Here is a 24,591-nt window from a genome sequence, read left to right on the forward strand (position 1 = left end):
CACCAAAGTACCTCCAATGCCACCGCCAGCAGAAACTCCAGGGACAACCAACGACGATGATGAACAAGCAGAAGGAGAAGCTCCACAAACAGCAAGCACAACGGCTACATACCCAGATCTAGCAATATCAGCTGAAATACCTCCCTAAACAGCGCAACAACATACCAAGGTCCGGTGATGTCGGTTGAAAACCCTCCCTAGACAGTGCTTTCTCCCCTGTAGACAACCGAGGGGAAGTAACCGCACGACACCTATCACATGAGCGCCTTGCAGACGCAGCGACGCTAGCGTGACCATAAAGCGCCCCCCTCTTTTCAAAAATAAAAATAAAAATAAAAGCCCCTTCTCCCTGCCGCCGACCAAAATGGCTCACCAGCCAGGCAGCCCAGCCCACGCGCGTGACCCGGTCAAAATTGGTGACAACGGGCCAAATTGATGACCGCAATCGACTCTGGAGGTTCCAATCCACATGGGGTTTAATGAATCGGAAACACTAACGCCCACACTTGTGGGCGTTTGCATCTCGCCCACACACGTGGATCCGCGTCCGTTTGTAGGTGCACGAATCTTGGCATGTTTGCGGTGCCACGTAGGACTAGACTGGTATGTGAGCATTCATCCGGTCGCCCACACGCCCGTTTCACCACACGGAGGGGCCGGTGTGTGGGCGTTTACCAGTTTGCCCACATGCTAGTTTTCATTCACGCACAAGGGCTGGTGTGTGGGCATTTGCCATCTCGCCCACACGTCCGTCTCCTCTCTCCACACCCAAGCTGCCAGTTGCCATGCGTTTTGCAGTGCACATGGCAACTGCCCCAGCGTGCTTGTAAGCAGATGTCAACTCTCTTCTTTTTTACCCGAACATGTTAGTTGCCATGTGTTTTTTGCAGGGTACACGGCAACTGCCCTAGTGTGCTTGTAAGCAGATGACAACTCTCTCTTTTACCCGAATATGTTATTTTGCCATGTCTCTTTGTAGCGCTACACGACAACTGCCTAGTGTTAGTAGGTGGCAACTCCTAAGGTTTTCAAATCATGACAATTGTAGTAAACCAGACTATACATGGCAACTGCTTAGTGTTAGTAGGTGGCAACCTCTAAAGTTTTTAAATCATGGCAACTATAGTAAACCAGACCATACATGGCAACAACTGCAGTTGTCCTAAATGGCATCTGGCACTTGACCTGAGATGGCAACTACAATTGAGCAACCATAGCAACTGTAGTTGTCCGACATGGCAACTGTAGTTCAGCGACATGGCAACTGCAGTTATACGGACATTGAAGAGGGTCGAGACCATGGCAACTGCGGGGACACGTGGTGACTGTCACGCGGACGTGCGGGACCGTGAGGTAGGTGGCTGAGAGAGGTGTGGGGGCATTATGCATTTTGCCCGCACGTAGGCGTGTGAGTGGGACCGCAGGAAAAAAAAGCGTGTGTGCGCTAGTTATTTTGCCCACACGCAGGCGTGTGGGCTGGTTCGTAAATCTCAAGATGATATGCCGGCTCAGTCTTTCGGAGATGCTCATAGGGGTAGGGTGTGCGTGTGTGTGTTCATAGGGGTGAGTATATGCGCGTGTATATGAGCGCTTGTATCTGTACTGATGTTCAAAAAAAAATCATGTGGGCAGACCCCTCAGTGCCCACACGTGTGGCATTTATCGTCGTACTAATGAATTTAGGATACCTGTACCTTTAAATGCTGAGGAATAAAAGACCATTCTTAATGCTAAAATAAAATCTGTTAAAAAAAACTTGGACTGTCCGATTACATACCTTCGTAACGTGACGTGAATCCGTAGCCATCGATATAACACCTCGCAAACCCTAACTAAACCCTTGCCGCCCCAAATCCACCGCCTCGTTTCCGGTGTGTCTCGCCGCCGAGACCCCTTTTCCGCTCCCCCCGGCCCTCCCCCCTCTGGCTCTCTTCTCCCCTGGACCAGAACAGCGCCGCCGACATCCACTCACCCGCGCAGCCCCCTACCCGTCTCTCGCCGCCAGCCAGCCCCTCCACCCGAGGCGCACGCCTCCGCCGCCGTCAGCCAAGGGGATTCAGTTGACTGAATCCCCATGCCCCCTGCTACGTCCGCTCCCGATGCCCCGGTGGCCGAAGGGGACGAGGAGGCGCCGCCGGTGCCGACTTACCGGTCACTGGCAGCGCCGGTCAGCAATCCGGTCGACAAGTTCGCGCTCCTCCCTGCCTTCCTCAAGGTACCATCTGGAACTGGATTTTGCGTGGGACTGCTCCTTCTGCCCATGCAATTTCGTTTAAAATTCATGGCTCCGCTGATGTAATTTAGCGACACAGGCCGTTCTTCTTCTTCTTCTTTACACGCACTGATAGATTTATGGCACGCCCATTTTCATAGGAATTTTTGCCTTATTCAGCTCAGTCATCTGTTGGTTTAACAGCCAATGCCGACAGCACACTCTTCATGTTAACCAGCTATTGTCATCCCCGATTTAGTTGAGAGCCTATGCTACTAATAAAAGTACGAATTGATAACATCACCCCAAACCTGACCAACGTCTTTCATCTAAAAAGCCTGACCAACGTCTGCCAAAAAAAAGTAGGACTGTTCTAGATTATGCTTTATCGTCTTTGTTGCAGTTAGTGCTAATCAAACATATTATCGACACTGCAAGGCAACACAATTAGTTAAACCCATGTTCTGGAGCATTTTCGCTTGGTGGGGTGGGATGGGGGGATCAGGCGTCTTGCCAACCGTCTGATTGCTTTGCTGGGTGCCGTTGGATCAGCCCCGTCTGTCCCTGTCATGCAATCCCCTCGTGTTGTGGCGCTGCATACCAATCCCGCGGCTCCCTGCAGCACTGGCAATGAAGACAAAAAAAGGAAGGAGCTCCTCTGCAGCACCGATTGTCGCCCCTTGCAGCAGCAGGCGACCTGACAGCACTGACGGTGGCGGCCCGGTGAAGCACCGGTGACGGTCGTGGATGGGATGGGCAGCGGCCGGCACATAGAGATTGTAGAGAGATAGAGCGCCATGATAGGAGCCTGGGGAATGGGAAAAGGCTATGTGGATGCGCGAGGGAGAGAATAAAGCCACACCATTGTTTCTGGAGGGCTGTGAACTGGTGGGGCCCATGAGAAAACATAGTGTGGCTACAGCGTGCGATCGCGATCCCGTCTGATGGTCGTGCGCCCGGCTGATTTGTGGGATTAGCCACCTGAGGGAAATTGTTTCCGTAGTAATAATCACAAGCAGTGATGATTTTGGTGTAGATGTTTTTTTCAACCTTATATTATTGTTTCAATCCTCTGGTCTTTGGCTAATTCAGTCATATGTCACAAAAAAAAGTGTATTGCACATGCATGATAGCTACTCTAGTCTTTACAATGTCTCACATCACCTATCTTTGCCTGACCGCTCTCTGGTTTGTTCTGCCCTAGTTTATTCTGTCCCTGACGTGCGTTTGTTTCATTCCAACTGCAACACTACAGGGGCTTGAGTTTCTATTTGCTGCGTCTTTATTTTTCAAAGGAGGTGCCAACTACTCATTTGGTCTGGGCATCTTTTGGTTGATCCATCTGATTTGCCCCTTTTCTCTTTGTTTGATGTTATCATTAGGTTAGAGGCCTTGTGAAGGAGCACATTGACTCTTTTAACTACTTCATCACCAAAGGAATCAAGAATATTGTCAGGGCAAACAACCGAATCGAAGCACGCAGTGATCCAGATATTTATCTTGAGTACGATGTTATTCAGTTATACAGCTGCTGTTTTCTTTGTGTCAAATCACGGTTCTCTTATCTTATGTGTTCTTTTGTTTGCCTTGATGTAGGTACAAAAATATATACATCGGCGAGCCCTCGGTGCAAGTAGATTTTAGAGTTGAGACTATCACACCACACTTTTGCCGCCTTACTGATCGCACGTAAGCTTGACATTGCCTCACTTGTATCCATCTGATGTAACTCTGTGCCGATAATTAACTGAGCATATCAATGAGCTGGAGATATGTGACGGATATCTCTCTCTCTTGTCTACCAAGAACAGCAGGATAACTTCAAATAGCTGCTGGTTTGGTGAAATAGGCAGCTCAAGCTTGTATCTTGTCATGTCATGATCCTAAGCACAAAAGGCTGGATAAATAGGTAGATAGTTGGAATAATTAAGTACTATAAGCGAGGGTTTTATTTGGGAGGGGGGTTGGGAAGAGAGAATATTGCCTATATAATTCAGGCCGGCCATTGCAAGATTGCTGTTGTAGAAATGCACAATGAACATCAGTATGGATGTCTGAGTTTCTGAGCATATATTACTGGGGACAACTTAGATTTCTGAGTGAATTGATCTTTTTCACGGGCTAGAATTTTGTAAGGGTCTCTTTGAAAATTGGAATGCATGGGTCTAAAAATACAGGACTAGGAAAAACTTAGGATTAAGATGTCATTAGAATCTTATAAGAAACCAAAACACATTGCAAAGCTGGCTCTTCGGATGCTCTGCAGGAATTTAGCACGAATTTGAAGAGACAATTTTCATGGAAAAGACAAATATTTTTTCAATGAGGTCCAAGCTCATGTTAGGATTCCTAAAAAAATCCTATGGATTGAGCCATTCGGCAGAAAACCTGTAGGGTTCCTACAACCTCATTCTTATGATCTGAAAGGCTTCTGTAGGAGAAATAACTATGGATTGAAACCCTACATAGTTTTCTTGAAAACCCCTCAATGCAAAAGGTCCCTATGTTGGAAAAGCAAGAACCTTGATGCCCAATATTCCATAGGACAGACTAGCTGTGGAATGTGCTTTTAACTAGCTGATTCATCTAACATCAAGCTTGACCATCTTGATTGTACCGCAGTAGCACTGAATTTCATACCTTTTTTTTTGCCTATCACAAGCGTCCTTTTACCTATTCTTGCTTAATATGTTCCTTTGTTCCTTCAGATATTCTGCTCCTGTGATTGTTGATGTTGAGTACACTGTAGGAAAGACACATGCCAAACATAGGAAGGTAACACATCTAATGTCTGGCTGAAACATACCCCCTTTCCACCCCACAAAAGAATATTTGCTTATTTTGCACGCGTATATGGTACTCCTTTGTTCCAAATTAATTTAAGTTATATCTTTGTCTTAAGTCAAACTTCTTTAGTTTGACCAGGTCCATAGAAAAATATGCTCAGATCTACAACATTGAATATATATATAGTACGGACTATATTTTATATAAAGAATCTAATGAAACTAATTTGGTGTTGTACATGTTGATATATTTTTCTATAGAATTGGTCAGACTTATAAGTTTGACTCAGGACAAACCTAGAACTGAAATTAATTTGGAACAAAGGGAGTATGGCAGTATGACAATGAACTCAGAAGTACCTGTTACATGCTTGGTTGTGAAGAAACTTGACCTCCTTTAATCTTTTTTTTTCTCCAGCCAAATTTTACCATTGGGTACATGCCTATTATGCTTAGAAGTTATGCTTGTGTTCTGAACGGGAAGGACGAAGCTGAACTAGCAAGATATGGTTAGCTTTCTTATGTTCATCACTGTATATTGTTTTTATGTTTCTTAGATAAATTCGCCACTCTACCTTTCTGGTTATGTTGGTGGTTTCACTATTGTGCCTGTAGGTGAGTGCCCTCTTGATCCTGGTGGTTACTTCATTGTGAAAGGAACCGAGAAGGTAACTGGAAACATTGATTCTTATGCTAAGTGCTCATTTTTCTCGACATTGATTCTTATGTTTCTTATGCTAAGTGCTCATTGATTAATAGCATGCTAAAAGTGATAGTGCTAATGCTAAGTGCTCATTTTTTGCAACACAAGCTCCTGGCGGATTCTTATGTTAGTATTATTTATCGTGCAATATGTTTTGATTCTCAGGTCATCCTAATACAAGAACAGCTATCAAAGAATCGTATTATTATCGACACTGATAATAAAGGAAGGTACTATGTCTACTATTTTAAAATTTATTCAGTATCCAGCTGATTGTTCTATTTTGAAGGTTTGACAACTGTTGGAAATTGCATTTATTTTGTGAATTACTTGTCTCTGTGACTATTCCCCTGAATTTACAATCTTGCACTAGTTTGATAATTTACTTGAAGTCATACACTTTGATGTATGGACACATGCTATTAATCCTGGGAAAAGTTTGAAAACTACACCATACTTCAACCAAACCTGCATGGGTAAACTTGGCAGCCCAAACCAAACTAAACCTATTGATATTCCCGTCAACCCAACCAAAACCAAACCTATTTGACTTTTCACCCAAACCAAATTAAAACTGAGTGGCCATCTGTGGGTTGGAACCATTTCCTGAAATTGTTTGAGAACCATCTGTGCAATATGAGACATTAAAATCTTGCAAAAAAAAGAGACAACAAAGATGCCCTCTCGCGAATGCGCTTGCGACGGGTGAGCGCGCCCGGCGGCGCCGCCTGATCTCCTCATTCTGGTCACCCCTGCATCCACCTCGGCCGGATCAGTGAAACCCACCGCACCCTCTCTCCTCAAGCCGGAGCTCTGCTCCCTCGTGCTCCCGGCCATCGTGTGCGCCATGGCTCCTCACCCCTGCTCCCGGTTCCGGCCCGTGTCCGTGCCGCAGGCAGCGGCTGACCCTTTGCCTATGCCGGGCGCCGTCTCTGCATCCTGCTGCTCCTCAGATGTGCCCCGTCGTCCTCCTGCTTGGAGATACTAGAAGGAGAATGGGGGCATCATGTCCTCGCGCGCGGGCCCTAGGAAGTCGGCGAGCGGCGGCGGTCGCAGGCGTTGCTGACGGACGCATGATGCCCATCCAAGAGCAGCAAACCCGGGGAGACCATAGAGCAGTCGACGCGGGAGCCAGGTCCGGGCTCGTTGGCCGTGGAGGTAGCCAAAGTGCGGAGACCAGGGCGTCGACCGCCGCCTCGCCTACACAGTGACCAGCGCGGTCGCAAGAGCCCCATGCGCTAATGGCAGAGAGGAGTCGGAGGAGGCCGGATCCAGGCGCGGCAGTCATGGACGTGGCCGGAGCAGGCTGATCTGGGCAGCGGCCATGGCCTATCGTATTGTGGTTAACAATGAGACCTAAGAATCAGTTTAATAACCAGGTGAGAACTGTAGGTTTAACTAATGCGGAATCATACCTGTTTGTACCCGTACCTGACCATACCCAGCCGTTTTGTACAAGAAACCAAATTAAACCCACCTGTTGTCAAACTGAACCCATTTATACCCGAACCAAACAAAACTATGAGGCAAAACTGACCCAACACACCCGGTTTAGATAAAACTATTCTCAGATTTACATGCTATATAGATCGATATGCCACCGTACACATGGGAACTTTGCTGCAAAGTAAGATTAAGAGCCGATGGTGTAAACAAAGGACATAATTTTTTTTTCTGAAACGCAAGGCTCATGGTCCATAAATTAAGAAGATTATTGCCTAGTTAATTATGGAAAACCTGGCGGAAACAAATACATTCAAGGCCAAGCCCACTCAAACAACGACATCACGGGGCCATGCCCACTCGAAGCCTGAGTGCCTGACACAACCCCACTCTCACCGATGGCACGTCGAAGATCACAAAAGCATGCCAAAAACATGTGCACAAACCAACGGTGATAGCTTGCCTCCCACCATTGCCGAAGATAAGCCACAACTGCTATGGGAGGAGCAGACCATACACGCTCCCGTAGATGTGAAGATGCCTGCACTCCATATGACTATGCGCCTAATGTGACGTCCAACATATCGCTGACCACCTTATCGCCCACACGACCGAGGGCAAAATCCATGGCGCCTCCAAGCTTTTGGGGTCGCTGCCCCAACTTCCAAACGCTTCGCCGTGCCCTGCGCAGTCCACCTGCACCACCTTTCAGGGTTGCTGCCTCGACGTACCACCGCTCACCCTCGAGGTGCAATACCGTCACACGATAGACAGCCTGCAGCCTGCAGCCAGAGCTGCACAAGGCAAATACCTGCAGAACACAACTGCCACACCATGTAGGGACCGCCCCAGACATATTGTCCAACTGTCCTTACCAGGATATGTGACCAAGTCACCAAGTCGACTACCTTGCAGCCCTGCGCACAAGGTCACCATTGAAACTGGGCTCACTTGAAGCCTTGCCCAATAAGGTGTCACGACACTGTTGGCCGCCGCCTCGACACACAAGCCATTCGGGCCGCTGCCGCGACATCCACCAACCCCATGCAACCGCCTCAAGCCGACACTCCAAAGTGACGCCTCCAAGGATGTCACGACGTAGACGTCGCCATCAACCGCTCCGGAAAGACCGGAGCTAAGGTTTTCACTTGTAGAGTCCAAGCTCTTCTTGAAGTGGGAGGAAAAGAAGCTCCATGACGGTGCATCCAAAGAGGGAAAACGACACCTGTTGATGCCGCCGTCGCTGGCCCGACCGAGGCCGGGGCAAAGCTTTCGCCATAGCTCCTCCTCTCCCGTCAAGCCTCAAAGGGAGAAGGGGGCTTACAGATCGGCAACACCCGAGAGCGCGTAGATCACTAGAGTAGGCCATGCTGCACAGGAAGTCTTCACCGCCTGCAGCCCAACCACCACATGGCGCCACACCTCAACACCTCAAGCTACGAAGAATGTCGCACCCTTCTAGCATCCGCCGCCACCGCCAACGACGTGGGACCACCAGCCGTTGTCAGATCCGGGCGCTAGATCAACAGGCTCCCTGAATTGCCACCGCAGCAACACCTACAGAGACGCGCCTCCGAGGTCGAGCGCTGCCGCCAGGATCAAGCTCTGAGGCCTCCGCCCTGACGTCCACTTGCTACAAGCGCCTCCAGCAGCACCAACTGAAGTAGAGGAATCGCCCCGCCCCCACGCGCAACCTTAGCCACCGCCGTGGCAGGAGCCAGCGGAGGCAGCAAGCTGGGAGTTGCCCTTATGTTCCCTGGGGGCAATATGGGACGAGACCAGTTCACCTGCTGACTCCCTGCAGTAACTTTATAATGTGGCAGTGAAAGGTTTAATTCTTTGATGTTAGAGATTTTATAATTGTTACACAGTATCTCATTGTCTTATGGTGTTGCACATACTTTTGTGCTTTCTCGGATTTATTCAGGGCCAGTGTCACGTTTGTTCTAAAACACCACATTTGGGCTAGGTTCGATGTCTTGTTGAACATTGAAGCGAAATTATTTGTCTAATAAAGACTTGACACTCGTGTTATATTTTCGTTCAAGAAGAATAACCAAGCCTCTATTGATTGTACATTTCTTCCTTAATAGTGCTCTAGTGTATTAGATATCAGGCATTATGCATAGCTTGATGTGCTGGGATCTTTGGGTACTTGTCTAATTCGATCCATGTTGGTATAGTTTAAGTAACATTGATTAGGCTGCTTATAGCTATAAACCATTTGGCAAAGTATATACATGGCTAAGGCATTTTTGAATATCTGATTGATAAATATTCACATGATTGCCTTGTCTCTGATTAGTACTGTCAGGGAAGCAGTTCATCTCTAATCCCAACCATCCTGGTTAAAATCTTTAGCCTTTAAGTTGCTTGTTCACTCATTATTGAAGTTGCTTCTTTTTGTGTGCATGCCATTCCATTGATGTGGTTCTATTATGAGGCAGTGAGCCTAGACCTTTTTGGCTGGGGGAGTGGATATGCAACCCCATCATCTGGGTTTATGTCCTCATGGACACGAATTTGTGTTCCTATTTACTCCCTCCGTTCCTAAATATAAGGTGTAATAGTTTTTCAAATAGTCAAACGTTGTCTATGTTTGACCAACTTTACAGCAAAATATATAAATATTTACAATACTAAATATTTTAAGTATTAAAATATATTTCATGGTGAATCTGGTGATAATGATTTGGTATTCTAGATATTGTTCTTGTCTATGAATTTGGTCAAAGTTAGAGAAGTTTGACTTCTTGAAAAAATAATACACCTTATAATTAGGAACAGAGGGAGTATACTATATGGGTCTCCCTTACAGTTTTCTTTCGAAAAGGATGTTGTTCTGCATGTTCCATTCCCTTTCTGAGGTGCACTGCAATCCATTATAGGCTGCTTAGAATCTTACGACTTCATTTTTCTGTTGTTTAGGGTAACTGCATCTGTTACTAGCAGCACACATGAAGTAAAAAGCAAGACAGTGATTTGCATGGACAAAGAGAAAATTAATCTACATCTGAATCAGTTCACTAAGCCGGTATGTAACTGATGCACTGTTGTCCCATTAAAAAGTCCTTCCATTTCATAGTAGTAGACCGTTCTACTTGACCCTTGTTTAACAATATAGGATCCACACATTTAACGAGTTCTTCAACTTCTACGTTTATTCTTTTCAAATACTTAATGGTCATGGCTTGGTGGTTGGTAATATGGTTCATCGATGGATATGCCATTTTCTCCTATGATTATAGACATGGTGAAAAAGAGTTATAGGTGTGGGACCGTACATGTTTTCTATGAGGCAACTAGGTGTGCAGCTCCTTTTAAGAGATCAATCATCTCCTCTAATAGGAATAGCATGGTCTGAGTAGTTTCTCTTCCCTGATATCATATCACACTTGATGTATCCTTAATGATTGCGAACATGCAAGGCCTTACGTTTCTTACCGATAATTATTAAGTTGATCATAACTGTAGTTTCCGAGCATTGAAACTTCTGCAGATTCCTATAATTGTGGTTATGAAAGCTATGGGAATTGAAACTGACCAAGAGGTTGTACAAATGGTTGGAAGAGATCCAAGATATGGTGACCTCCTATATTTGTCTATTCAGGTAACTTATTATTTTTACTTTGTTGCTTTACTTTTGTGGCTATATTATAACGATGATCCTCTCACCGTATTATTATTTGATCTTTTAGACTGTCAATTGTTAAATCTTTCAGGCCGTCTGAATTTTGTTGTTTTTGCTCTATTAGGAATGTGCCACAGAGAGAATATATACACAACAGCAAGCTTTGCAGTACATGGATGACAAGGTGAAACTTCATGTTGTATTATTAAATAGTGATGAAGCAATCTAAGCTTTGGAAGAGTACATCCCTTGTTTCTAACTCATGCATTTTCTTCTGCGTCTGTTGAAAGAGTGCTAGGCATTTGACCAGAAATGTCTAATACTTCCCCAAGAGTAGTCTGTGACACTTCTGATCTCTTTATTACTTCTACAGTCGCAGTATTTAGTTCTTTTGAAACCGCCTCAGTCTTCTTATTACGTGATTATTTAATTACCCTACATCTATACTCAATTTGGGCGGTAGAGAGTTTCTTTCGCTTTTTACTATTATACTAAGGTATTTGCTGATTACCAAACTACTAAAAACCACCAGGATCTGTAGCATCCATGGGCTCTTGTCCATAGAACAACTGAAAGAATGTATTTGATGATTTTTCATTTTGTTGAAACATGAAGTTGATGGTTTACCTAGCATAAAAAAAACTGAATTTCTTATGTAGTTGCATGTGTGTATTGAATGTTGGATCTTTTCTGAACATACACTGTGTGCTGTATTTGCAGGTGACATATGCTGGTGCAGGAAATATTAAGGTAATTATTAGCTGCAGATCATATGTTGCTTTCTTTGAAAAGTTGATGGTAATAAAAAAATATAATACAGTTACAGAATCCCATTTCTGTTGCTAAACTGATTGTTTTGGATTATTGGATTAGTAATAAAAAGCTCCACGTGTCAATCTATGCTCTCAGAATGGTATATATACTGACACTTCAGTTTAAATCATCTGATGACTGCTCTCTCTGGCTCTCACTTTCAGGACGGTCGGTCAAAATTAATCCTCCGTGATGTTTTTGTTGCGCATGTACCGGTGAGATAGATGTTTCACCTAGATTCTTCACCCAGAATATTTTATTCTTTCTCACATGCATGTCGTCTCTCCTGTAGGTTAACAATGGGAACTTTCAACCAAAGTGCATATACACTGCTGTAATGTTAAGGCGAATGTTGGATGCGATCTTGAATTCTGATACCTTCGATGACAAGGCAAGTCCAGAGCTGGTCGCTGTATCATTTTAGTGAATAACTCCTAAGATCTACCAAAAACGCATTCCTTTTTTGCTTCACTATTGCTTCGGTGGAATGAAAATAAGAATCCATGTAAGTTTCAGCCTGGGCCTAAAGAAGAATTAACTTGTTCTTTTTTTCTGGAAAATTAAGAACTTCTATTCACACTGTCGCAAGATTTCTATGGAGATCAGCTAATCGCAATTTTACAGAGTGTTTATGGTGACATATGTTTTTATGATGTACCCTTGAGTACTGTTCACAGTAAGTTCAGTAAATTAGACTAGTTTGATCTTAAAAAACCAAGGAGTAACTTATCTTATTTATTTCTTGGACATTATTCAATTTTGAATTCCAGTCTGCTTTTACTTTTTATGCATGATTGCAAGCACGAAAGCATGCAATCTGCTGATAATCTAGGAACCAAAGATATTTCTACATGAGAAGTTGAGAACTAAGCATGGCCTATTCTCACTAGGCTCTGTTTAGACATGTTTGAATTATCTTATACATCAAATTTACCTGTTTGCCGCCCTGTTGATATTTCATGTTCGATTTTTTTCTTCAGGATTATGTGGGAAACAAGAGGCTTGAGCTGTCTGGTCAATTAGTATCCCTGCTTTTTGAGGTATTTATTTTTCTTACCATTTCATTAGATGGTGTGCATTATGTGATTGTGTCTCTCACTGTGCTACTACTTTGTGAAGGATTTGTTCAAAACGATGAATACCTATGCTGTAGACCGTATGAACAAAAACAGTGACATGGCCCGTTCCAGTCCTTTGGATTTTAGCCAGGTAATGAAAATTATTGATGCTCATCTGGTTATCCCTTTTGCCTATTACTGCAATATAATGTTACTGTAGCTTCACACTTTGACGTTGCACACAGTTCCTGTTTCGCTATTTCCTTTGAGTTGCAGTCTCTAGTAATATAGCTGTTGCTGCCAGCTTATGTTACCTTGCTGAGTTTACTAAATGGAGTCATTTTTCGTTGTTTGGTAATTTTGCTACTTCTTAATTCCACATATTGAAATGTCTTCAAAACCACAAGCTTGTTCAGCAGATCTGTAAAATATTTTCTCATTTATAAAAATACGAAATGAATTTCTTGTCTGCTCTTGCAATAGGAATTGGGAGGTTGTTAAGCTCTTAAGGACTTTAGTTGTTTTTGCATGTCCTGAAAGTACAAATTCTGTTGGTTAAACATATATTAATATAATAGGTAAATTAGCAACTCACAAGCAAAGACAAATGTAACTCTGCAAGTGGTCGCTCTTTACCAAAGCCGCAAATTCACTCTTAACATGTGGGCGGCAGTGCAATTTACTCGTTCCATAACAATGTGCAGCTTAAAGTAACCATCTCTTTGCATGAACTTTTAATCTTATACATTACAAGTTACGTTTGGATGCTGAAAATGCCACTTTCTGTATCATGAGGCTCCATAACAAACTTGATAAACGATAACTCAGTATATGAATTCATTACCATTTTGGTCTTGCTCTGCACATTATATTGGAATGCATCTTATTTGGAGTGTTGCACCTGGAATCAGGAACCCAGTAGAATAGTGAATGAGGTGCTGGTGTATGAAATGATTCAGTGTAGTTCCTTTGTAGTTCTGAAACAAACAGTGTAGTTTGGAGAAATTTACTCAAGTCATTTGGGATGCTCCAATGTGGTATCTTAGATATGTAATTCCCTTCCTTTGTGCAGTTGATAATGCAGCAGGATGTAATAACCTCTGGTTTGGAGAGAGCTATTTCCACGGGAAATTGGGACATTAAACGATTTAAGATGCATAGAAAGGGTGTTTCACAGGTATCTACTCGTTCAACCTATGAGTCCCAATTCTCTGTTCACTGAGTTTGAGGTGTTTTAATTTTTTCTTCTACTTCTATGCAGGTTCTGTCTAGGTTATCCTATATGGCGTCTTTAGGCTATATGACACGCATAACACCACAGTTTGAGAAGACCCGGAAAACAAGTGGTCCACGTGCTTTGCAGCCCAGTCAGGTAAGGACAAAGTTTAGTATGTTTGTACTTCATAAAGGTACATAAATAGCCTTTTTTTCTGTAACAGTGGGGTATGCTTTGTCCTTGTGATACACCGGAAGGGGAAGCTTGTGGATTGACGAAAAATCTAGCTTTAATGACTCATGTTACAACAGATCAAGAGGAGGGCCCACTGAGGAATCTGGTTTGTTTTCTCTAATTCAGCAATTTTTATTTCCTTGGCTTTAATGCTCTGTATCTTCATCCCAGTGCATTTTTTAGCATGCTCATGTGTGTATGAGCTGCTATTGACGAGCCGATAGTCAAACTTTTGGTTGGTTGGTGGAATTTGGGAGTATTCACATACTCCCTCCGTCCCAAACTAAGTGTCTTAACCTTAGTATAACTTTGTACTAAAGTTAGTACAAAGTTGAGACATTTATTTTGGGACAGAGGGAGTACCATGTTTTGGCACCTCAGTGGGTAAGCGTGTAATCTGTGATGTGAAGCTGCAGCATTTGCTGCTTCCAGATCAATCACGCCATGAGCATCACCGACGAGTTGCGTTTTTTAGATCTCGGTGGGGTGGAATTGGTGCATGTTGCCACTAGTCCAGTAAGTCCTTAAAACCGGAGGCTGGGAAGTTGATCTGATAAGGACAGCCTGAGCAGGTGGGTCATGGTTTCTTCTGATTGGCCACGCAAGAGACAAGCCGGTGCATGCTGCAGCCCTTGCACAGTGAGCCTCTTGCCGTCAAGCAGTGGTCTTGACATGCCAATCAAATGAAGAACTTCACCCGCTTCCAGGACCTTGTTAAGCTTCAGGCCAAGCTTAGACCTTGAGATGATGCTCCCTGTAAGAGGAGGTCGTAACAAAGACTTGGACCTTGAGATGATGCTAAACACCAGGTTAGCTTGTGCAGCAGTGTTGTGAGCTGCAGCACACAGACCATGAGCCACACTTGGACGTAGTGCCACAGGACGAGTGAGCTGAGTGCCCCCTGATGTTGATGATCCATTGCCTGCCCTCCAGCGCCTCCTGCACAATAAGGCACACGACGCTTCCTAGTGCGTCTTGAGCTGAGCTTCTATAGCTCAGGAGCAATCTTGATTCTGCCGTTCGACCATCGATCCTCCCAGAAGAGCGTTGTTGTTCTGTCACCAACAGTCTTCGAGGAGACAGCTAACATACTCCGCTTCACCTCTAGGAGACGAACCCCCACCAAGGAGATAGCGGGACTGTGCACAGCGTGAGGCTAGTCACAGTCCTTGGATACCAAGGCCACCATACTTCATTGGCCGGCACACCTTTTCCCAATTGGATGTGCCACCCACCCTGGGTGTCTCCACTCTGCCTATCCAATGGAATCCCTGAAGGATCTTCACTGCTTTTGAAACTTATTAGACAAACCGAACATCAGAAGCTGATGAACTGATGAAGCAGGATTGCTGCAAGCACCACCTTGACAAGGGTAAGCCGTTCGCCTTCATCATCATAGGCGCCTTCCACGTAGGTACCCGCTTTACAGTCCGGTCTCCGAGGGGTTTGAAGGCTTCACTAGAGTGTTTTTAAATCGGGAGTGGGATCATGGGGTATTTAAAGGCTTCGCTGGAGTGTTTTCGAAGGCTTCGCTGGCACTGTGGCACACTCCATCACCGTCCCAGCATCCCCTTCTTTCTCCTCGGAGCAACCTATGGGGGTCACCAAACACTTGGCAAAGTTGGTGTGCGGCTATCTTCTCCGTCTCTCGTCGAATCCGATCTCTACCGCCACTGAGGAGCCGCCAGAGAGAAGACAGACAGGCTGCTTGCTCGCCCAACCTCGGAGGAAGCCACATCGCACACTGTTGCTTTGTGGACCTCCCCGCAAATGGCAAAGCACTTGCCATTGTGGATCTTTTGGTGGGGGGAAATTCCCCAACTTCTCTGATCCCAACTCTTCTGCCTCCAATCTACTCCGTTGTTGAAGCATGTCGTGGCAGATGCTGCCATCATCCTTTAGCTTGCTCCATGCCACCTGCTATTGGAGAAACATCGGTGTCTCTTCGCTGATGACCTCCTTAGAAAATCTATTGGTCCTTGGACTAGAGAATAAAACCACCAAGCATGGTCTTAGTGGTACCCAACTCATCTGTGAATCTGTATGGTCCAGGTGCTTTGCTTCACAGCATCCTATGTCTCCACACCAAATGGGGTGGCAAGGTTCACTTAGTCTTCTGCGTGCACCTAGAAAGTCTAGGTTAAGTGGGAAGTCCTGTTGCTCTGCCGTACCAGTGAGTGAGTTGAAGTGATCAAAAGTTACATTTGCCACAGCCTTGTGGTTCGAGACTATGAATGTTTTGAGTCAATATATGTGTTGCAATATTTTGTTTATTATTTTCTCTCGTTTGTCTTGCACCCATTGACATATAATTCTATGTTTTGTTCATTCTTTGTTGTAGTGTTTTAGCCTAGGTGTGGAAGATTTGTCACTTCTGTCCGGAGAAGAAATCCATGCACCGGGTTCGTTTCTGGTCATGTTCAATGGATTAATACTAGGGAAGCACAGGCAGCCTCAGGTCTAGTTTCATATAAACAGTACATATATCTCAAATTATTTCCCTTATTTATTCTCATAAAGTTATATATGATGCTTTCCAGAGATTTGCTAATAATATGAGAACATTCCGCCGATCAGGCAAAATTGGAGAGTTTGTAAGCGTTTTTGTAAATGAGAAACAGGTATCGTTTCTTCTCTTGATTACTACTAGCTTAAAATGGATCTTGTCGCCATGCTAATAAATATTTTGGTGAGAACCTCAAAACTCTACCTAGGATGGTACTAATCGAAACTTTGTTACTAACTTTCACTGGTGTATTTAATGGTCACCGTGGGCTCGTGGCGGCATCAACTGACCCAGAGCTTTTCGGAAACAGCTTTAGAGTTTGGATTAGCTGATTTTACATGTAATATTAATCTAGTTATGTATGAAGGACTGGCCAAATAGGTATTAGTTCCTGCGGCCATCACTGCTTACACCTGCAACTAACTAAATCTGCCAGACTGATTATGCAAAGGTGATACCCCCAGATTGTGTCCTGTATCCAACTGGATATTAACCGTTTTGGTTCAGCATCCTCATATCATACACAAAGAGCTCTCAACTTTTTGTAGTGAGGGCCACTCTTCCGCCCTCTTGTTTGCAAATCTATCGTACCTGAATTTTGCAATGCAAGTTGGTGTAAAGATTGTCTAATGCAGCCAGTTCAGCAAATCCTTGCTAGGACCATATTGCGCCATGCCAGCCAGAAGTAGGGTTTTGCTGTGCAGTTCTGCTATTCTGAAGCTATAACATAATATTGGCATTTGCTTTCAATGCGGGTTTATGTACCAACTACCAATTAATTAATTGCTATGGCAAGCTTAGTTTCAATGCCATAAGGCTTGGAGGCCAAACATTTTAGTATTCTTGAAGATTTAAGTCAAAAGTCTATGCAGTATTCAGGATGTATTGCTCTCTCTCCATGGATGCACCTTATGAAGTTGCACTGTGTAACAAAACTCATTGATTTGCCTTCTCTTTCTTCATTAAGAATGCGTTTGAGATACTAACCTTGTTTGTCATTATAGCATTGCATTCATATTGCCTCTGATGGTGGCCGCGTTTGTCGTCCACTTATAATTGCTGACAAGGGCAGATCAAGGGTTAAAGAGCATCATATGAAAGAACTGAGGGTTAGCAACTTGTTCTTCTTGATCTATTGTCATTTGTTTGATCTTTATCTCACAACTGATTTCACTGTAGGATGGTATTCGTTCATTTGATGATTTTCTGCGTGATGGATTGATTGAATATCTTGACGTCAATGAAGAGAATAATGCATTGGTATATCTTGATTCTTTTGTGTTTTCGTGCATGCTTCATTTATAGTCTGATCAAGTGATTAAGATGATTCAAACAGATTGCGTTGTATGAGCATGTGGATCAAGATGGTGTTCAAAGAAGCAGCATCACTCACATTGAAATAGAGCCAATGACCATATTAGGTGTTGTAGCTGGACTTATTCCATATCCGCACCATAACCAATCTCCACGTAACACTTACCAGGCAAGGATGCGGATTATTGATGTACATCTCTATAGGTTTTGGAATATTCTTACTTGATGTGTTCTTGTCTGCAGTGTGCAATGGGTAAGCAAGCGATGGGAAATATTGCATATAATCAGGTAAGAAGCAGCTGGAGTTCCTTTTTCTCAGTTTAATCCTGCATTTTCTTGCTTTCCATGAATGCTAAATAAAGTGGTCTTATTGCCGACGGTACATGCATCCAGATCACTCAAAAGCATCTAACCACATCCCTGGATAAAATTAGTTTCATTTGCACCATATTTGACTCTATGATGTTATGATCCTGTGGTCCTTTCTTGCTCAATTCTTCTTTCCCTCTTGGTGTGCACTAATGTGTATTTGGAATTTTCTGTAGTTGTTTCGAGCAGATTCTCTACTTTATTTACTGGTGTACGCGCAACGTCCCCTGCTTACAACAAAAACAATTGAGTTGGTTTGTCTCCCCCTCCCCCTCCTCTTGTCCCCGTGCAGACACAAACACACACACCCTCTCATAGTTCACGTGACTAATACTTTATGGCAAATCTTTCAGGTGGGATACGATAAACTTGGCGCTGGGCAGAATGCAACTGTTGCTGTAATGAGTTATAGCGGATATGATATTGAAGATGCAATTGTGATGAACAAATCATCTCTTGATCGTGGTTTTGGTCGTTGCATAGCAATGAAAAAGTATGATACACTTCAAATAAAGATGCTGTTTCATTTGCTCTGACTGAAGGGCTTGGGGAGCATGTCCTTAATGCTGTTGTTTCTGTTTTTATAATTGTATCTCTGGTTCTCATCCTACAGGTACACCGTAACATCGGAGAAATATGGAGATGGTATATCAGACAGGATTGCTAAACCCCAGAGAGATAGAGATGGTGTCTTGATAAAGCAGAATATGCGGGTATAAAAATGACTGATAATTGCTATTTATCCTGAACTATTAAATCCTTCACTTTTCTCAGTAGGATGGCTTATTAAGCAAATTTAAAGTGAACAGTACAAAAAGTCATTTTGAAAATCTAGGATAAAAGTAAGAAAATTGTGTAGGCAGTGAATGTCCAACCCATTCCTATTGAGCTAGTTGGATTTTCGGGAAAGAAATAAAATAAAAGTCTCCTATTGTCCACATTTGGAGATGTATAAAGAGGCCGTTTCATTCAGTCTGTTGTATCTCAGTCCCATCCGCCTAAATATGTATATGAAATTTGGATTTCATGAGCTTTCGTCGAGATGATATTGTTGTTGTGTTGCAGCCTTGATAATTTTGACTTTTTAGTATCAAATTTCATTTTTCTTTGAGTGTTTTCTAAGAACTGCATAGAGAATGTATAACAGAGCCACAGTGGTGTCTGCAGTTTATTGTTTGTGTTTAGTTGGTTAGTTATGTGTTGTAGGATCAAAAGGGGTTCATCAGTTCCAAAAATCCGAACTGTATATTTTTTTTGTATCTATAATCTGTGTATTTAGTTATTCACAAGCATTTAACTATAGCTCCTAAAACAAGAAACATTTTTGTAAGGCATTGGATGAAGATGGATTTGTTGCACCTGGTCAAATAATCCGCAATCATGATATCTATGTGAACAAGCAAACACCCAAGGTTACCAATAGAACTCCTGGTACTGCGTTAACAGACAGGTGAGTATTGCTATGTTCGTGATTCATTTTGTTACGTTCCATCCTCCACGTATTTGGCTTTTGAAGAATGATAAATGTGCTTTATTGTTTAATATTTACTTATCCAGGGACTATAGGGACTCACCTGCTGTTTACAAAGGTGTCGATGGTGAGACTACCGTTGTAGATCGTGTAATGCTTTGTTCGGATACAAATGACAAATTGACCATTAAGTGTATTATCCGTCACACTAGGAGGCCGGAGGTAGGTTTGTTCGGTAAATTCCCTTGAATTCAGGTGTAGTTATATGAACTTAAATTTGCTATTCATGTTTGTGACTCAGGTTGGTGACAAGTTTAGTAGCAGACATGGACAAAAAGGTGTTTGTGGCACCATTGTTCAGCAGGAAGACTTCCCCTTCTCTGAGAAAGGAATATGCCCTGATTTAATTATGAATCCCCATGGATTTCCAAGGTTTTGTATTGGCTTTGGTTATATTCTACACTCGTTTTGTCTTCTCATATAATCTCTGTGTATGGGCTTCTATTTTTGGCATGTCTCTGACTGGAACCATTTAACTGGGAAACTTTAATTCATGTCTTATACTCTTATTTAACTCTGCTTCAACACACAAACATGCTAGCCATCTCAAGGAATCCATTTCTAGAGGTTTAATTTGAATAATTTGTTATCGCTTCCTCTCCAGTTCAAAAAAACATGTTGTACTAGACTTAAGTTTTGCTTTGGGAATTGTGCTTAGATTCAAAATTTAGGATGAAAAAGTGAAACTGGGTTACCATCACAACTTGTGACTTGTTATTGTGATAACTAATAAAAATAAATAGATTGGATAATTACTCCATCATTGGAGTTGTGATTGTGACACTTAAAATAGAGGTTGATTCCTGTGATCCAGTCCAGCTCATCTATGCCAACCCGGGTTTTATGATGGTCATGTGCATACTAAATAGCAATTACAGTGTTATATATTCTGATTGTTTGAAGTTGGTATTTCCTCCATGTCACAAATTCCCAGTACATGTCCTATTAGAATCTGCACCGGTCAAGCATTTCAAAGTTTCACCGTTAATGTAGACTATGTCCATTGTGGAATATACTGAAATTATGTAATGCTTATTTGATTTGAAGAGACATTTTCATGATCAAAGTGTAACCTTGACAAACGTGTTAATGTTTTTAAAATATGTATCGTGACAGAGGAAGTACTATTTTGTTTCGTGGTGTTACTTCAGCCTGACTGACTCTTATTCTGCTCACCAGTCGTATGACAATTGGTAAAATGATTGAACTTCTTGGGGGAAAGGCTGGTGTTTCTTGTGGCCGATTTCATTATGGCAGTATATTTGGTGAACCAAGTGGTAATGCTGATAAAGTTGAAGACATAAGGTATGCTGGTACCATGTAATACCATAGTTTGCTGACAACAAATCATAATTAGAAGACATTTACAATGATTCATCAACATTGCTTTTCTTTTGCATACCAGCCATACGCTTGTCAAGCACGGGTTCAGCTATAGTGGAAAAGATTTCTTGTACTCAGGTGTGTTTTCAGTATGAAGTTACTTTGGCAAAAAACTTCTATTATGTTATTACAAGTCAGTATTGAGTATTGACTGAATTCACTGAATCTGAATGTAGTAGTGCCACAGCTAATATCCTAATAAACTAAGAAAACAGATTCTTGAACCTCCTTCACTCTCATGTCCAAGGTTTTTAAGGTGGTAAGGCGTTTAAAGGAGATCAATCCCTGCCTTACCACCTAATGGACGGTTAAGCACAACAACAACAACAAAGCCTTTAGTCCCAAACAAGTTGGGGGTAGGCTAGAGGTGAAACCCATAAGATCTCGCGACCAACTCATGGTTCAGGCACATGGATAGCAAGCTTCCATGCACCCCTGTCCATAGCTAGTTCTTGGTGATACTCCAATCCTTCAGATCTCTCTTTACGGACTCCTCCCATGTCAAATTCGGTCTACCCCGACCTCTCTTGACATTCTCAGCACGCTTTAGCCATTTGTTATGCACTGGAGCTTTTGGAGGCCTGCGTTGAATATGCCCAAACCATCTCAGAAGATGTTGAACAAGCTTCTCTTCAATTGGTGCTACCCCAACTCGATCTCGTGTATCATCATTCCGGATTCGATCCTTCCTCGTGTGGCCACACATCCATCTCAACATACGCATCTCCGTCACACCTAACTGTTGAACATGTAACATGTCGCCTTTTAGTCGGCCAACACTCAGCGTCATACAACATTGCGGGTCGAACCATCATCCTGTAGGACTTGCCTTTTAGCTTTTGTGGCACTCTTATCACAGAGAGTGCCAGAAGCTTGGCGCCACTTCATCCATCCGGCTTTGATTCGATGGTTCACATCTTCATCAATACTCCATCCTTCTGCAGCATTGACCCCCAAATATCGAAAGGTATCCTTCTGAGGCACCACATGCCCATCAAGGCTAACCTCCTCCTCCTTGCACCTAGTAGTACTGAAACCGCACATCATGTACTCGGTTTTAGTTCTACTAAGCCTAAACCCTTTCGATTCCAAGGTTTGTCTCCATAACTCTAACTTCCTATTTATCCCCGCCCGACTATCGTCAACTAGCACCACATCATCCGCAAAGAGCATACACCATGGGATATCTCCTTGTATATCCCTTGTGACCTCATCCATCACCAAGGCAAAAAGATAAGGGCTCAATGATGACCCCTGATGCAGTCCTATCTTAATCGGGTAGTCATCAGTGTCGGCATCACTTGTTCGAACACTTGTCACAACATCATCGTACATGTCCTTGATGAGGGTAATGTACTTCGCTGGGAATTTGTGTTTCTCTAAGGCCCACCGGATGACATTTTGCGGTATCTTATCATAGGCCTTATCCAAGTCAATGAACACCATACGCAAGTCCTTCTTTTGCTCCATGTATCTCTCCATAAGTTGTCGTACCAAGAAAATGGCTTCCATGGTCGACCTCCCAGGCATGAAACCAAACTGATTTTTGGTCACGCTTGTCATTCTTCTTGAGCGGTGCTCAATGACTCTCCCATAGCTTTATTGTATGGCTCATCAGCTTAATTCCACGGTAATTAGTACAACTTTGAACACCCCCCTTGTTCTTGAAGATTGGTACTAATATACTCTGTCTCCATTCTTCCAGTATCTTGTTTGCCCGAAAAATGAGGTTGAAAAGCATGGTTAGCCATGCTATCGCTATGTCCCCGAGGCCTTTCCACACCTCAATGGGGATACAATCAGGGCCCATCGCCTTGCCTCCTTTCATCCTTTTTAAAGCCTCCTTGACCTTAGACTCCTCGATTCGCCGCACAAAACGCACACTGGTCCCATCAAAGGAGTCGTCCAGTTCAATGGTAGAACTCCCATTCTCCCCATTGAACAGCTTGTCGAAGTACTCCCGCCATCTATGCTTAATTTCCTCGTCCTTCACCAGGAGTTGGTCTGCTCTGTCCTTGATGCATTTGACTTGGCCAACATCCCTCGTCTTCCTCTCACGGATCTTGGCCATCTTGTAGATGTCCCTTTCGCCTTCCTTCGTGCCTAGCAGTTGGTAGGGGCCCTCATACGCCCGACCCCTTGCTTCACTGACAGCTCGCTTTGCGGCCTTCTTCGCCATCTTGTACTTCTCTATGTTGTCTGCACTCCTATCCAGGTATAGGCGTCTGAAACAATCTTTCTTCTCCTTAATCGCCTTCTGGACATCATCATTCCACCACCAGGTATCCTTAGCTTCGCTTCTCCTTCCCTTCGACACTCCAAACTCCTCTGAGGCCACCTTACGAGTGCAAGTCGCCATCTTCATCCACACATTGTTCGCATCTCCTCCTTCCTCCCAAGGGCCCTCCTTAATGACCCTCTCCTTGAACGCCCGAGCTACCTCCCCCTTGAGCTTCAACCACTTCGTTCTAGCGACTTTGGCACGCTTATCCCGCTGGACATGGACCCGAAAGCGGAAGTCAGCAACCACCAGCTTATGCTGAGGGACAACACTCTCTCCAGGTATCACCTTACAATCTAGGCACGCATGCCTATCTTCTCTTCTCGAGAGGATGAAATCAATCTGGCTAGAGTGTTGGCCACTACTAAAAGTCACGAGATGTGATTCTCTCTTTTTAAAGAGGGTGTTAGCTACGATCATGTCGTAGGCTAGAGCAAAGCTCAAGACATCTTCTCCTTGATTCCTGATGCCATAGCCAAAGCCCCCATACACCCCTTCAAAACCTATGTTGGATGTACCGAGGTGGCCATTGAGGTCTCCTCCTATGAAGAGCTTCTCGCCAATCGGTACACTCCTAACCATGTCCTCCAGGCCTTCCCAGAACCCCCTCTTGGTGTTCTCATTGTGGCCTACTTGCGGGGCATACGCGCTGATAACATTGAGAACTAAGTCCCCAACCACCAGCTTGACCAGGATAATCCGGTCCCATGTCTCTTGACGTCTACCACTCCATCCTTGAGGCTCTTGTTGATCAAGATGCCTACGCCATTTCTGTTTGCAGCCGTCCCCGTGTACCACAGCTTGAAGCCGGTATCCTCCACCTCCTTCGCCTTCTGACCCCTCCATTTGGTTTCTTGGACGCAAAGGATATCAACACTTCTCCTCACCGCTGCATCAACTAGCTCCCGAAGCTTACCTGTCAGAGACCCTACGTTCCAGCTACCTAAGCGAATCCTCCTAGGCTCGGCTAGCTTCCTTACCCTTCGCACTCGTCGAGTCAAATGTGAAGACCCTTGCTCATTTTCCACTACATCCGGGCGCCGATGTAGCGCGCCACTAAGGATGTGACGACCCGATCCTCGCTCACTTGACACCGTATCCAGATCAAGAT

The 24,591-nt window shown here is 43.8% G+C and overlaps 1 protein-coding gene across 1 annotated transcript in view; it reads left to right on the plus strand.

The window, feature by feature from the left end:
• The first annotated feature begins 1,853 nt into the window (after positions 1-1,853).
• The window catches only part of LOC119322542 (DNA-directed RNA polymerase III subunit 2-like), a 25,323-nt gene continuing 2,585 nt past the window's right edge, over positions 1,854-24,591 (plus strand). Inside the window, exons 1-32 of the mRNA XM_037596025.1 lie at positions 1,854-2,215; positions 3,595-3,716; positions 3,809-3,901; positions 4,921-4,987; positions 5,417-5,507; positions 5,614-5,666; positions 5,867-5,931; positions 10,073-10,178; positions 10,644-10,754; positions 10,900-10,959; positions 11,496-11,525; positions 11,753-11,803; positions 11,881-11,979; positions 12,569-12,628; positions 12,708-12,797; positions 13,719-13,823; positions 13,908-14,018; positions 14,086-14,202; positions 16,438-16,554; positions 16,637-16,717; positions 17,607-17,711; positions 17,782-17,862; positions 17,939-18,085; positions 18,160-18,204; positions 18,462-18,539; positions 18,639-18,778; positions 18,899-18,998; positions 19,617-19,735; positions 19,843-19,978; positions 20,058-20,188; positions 20,996-21,121; positions 21,222-21,277. Coding sequence (XP_037451922.1) covers positions 2,075-2,215; positions 3,595-3,716; positions 3,809-3,901; positions 4,921-4,987; positions 5,417-5,507; positions 5,614-5,666; positions 5,867-5,931; positions 10,073-10,178; positions 10,644-10,754; positions 10,900-10,959; positions 11,496-11,525; positions 11,753-11,803; positions 11,881-11,979; positions 12,569-12,628; positions 12,708-12,797; positions 13,719-13,823; positions 13,908-14,018; positions 14,086-14,202; positions 16,438-16,554; positions 16,637-16,717; positions 17,607-17,711; positions 17,782-17,862; positions 17,939-18,085; positions 18,160-18,204; positions 18,462-18,539; positions 18,639-18,778; positions 18,899-18,998; positions 19,617-19,735; positions 19,843-19,978; positions 20,058-20,188; positions 20,996-21,121; positions 21,222-21,277 — 3,034 coding nt within the window. The 5' untranslated portion in view covers positions 1,854-2,074. The remainder of the gene's footprint in view (positions 2,216-3,594; positions 3,717-3,808; positions 3,902-4,920; positions 4,988-5,416; positions 5,508-5,613; positions 5,667-5,866; positions 5,932-10,072; positions 10,179-10,643; positions 10,755-10,899; positions 10,960-11,495; positions 11,526-11,752; positions 11,804-11,880; positions 11,980-12,568; positions 12,629-12,707; positions 12,798-13,718; positions 13,824-13,907; positions 14,019-14,085; positions 14,203-16,437; positions 16,555-16,636; positions 16,718-17,606; positions 17,712-17,781; positions 17,863-17,938; positions 18,086-18,159; positions 18,205-18,461; positions 18,540-18,638; positions 18,779-18,898; positions 18,999-19,616; positions 19,736-19,842; positions 19,979-20,057; positions 20,189-20,995; positions 21,122-21,221; positions 21,278-24,591) is intronic.

The sequence above is a fragment of the Triticum dicoccoides genome, chromosome 6B (genome assembly GCF_002162155.2).
Source record: "Triticum dicoccoides isolate Atlit2015 ecotype Zavitan chromosome 6B, WEW_v2.0, whole genome shotgun sequence".
NCBI classification, from domain to species: Eukaryota; Viridiplantae; Streptophyta; class Magnoliopsida; order Poales; family Poaceae; genus Triticum; species Triticum dicoccoides.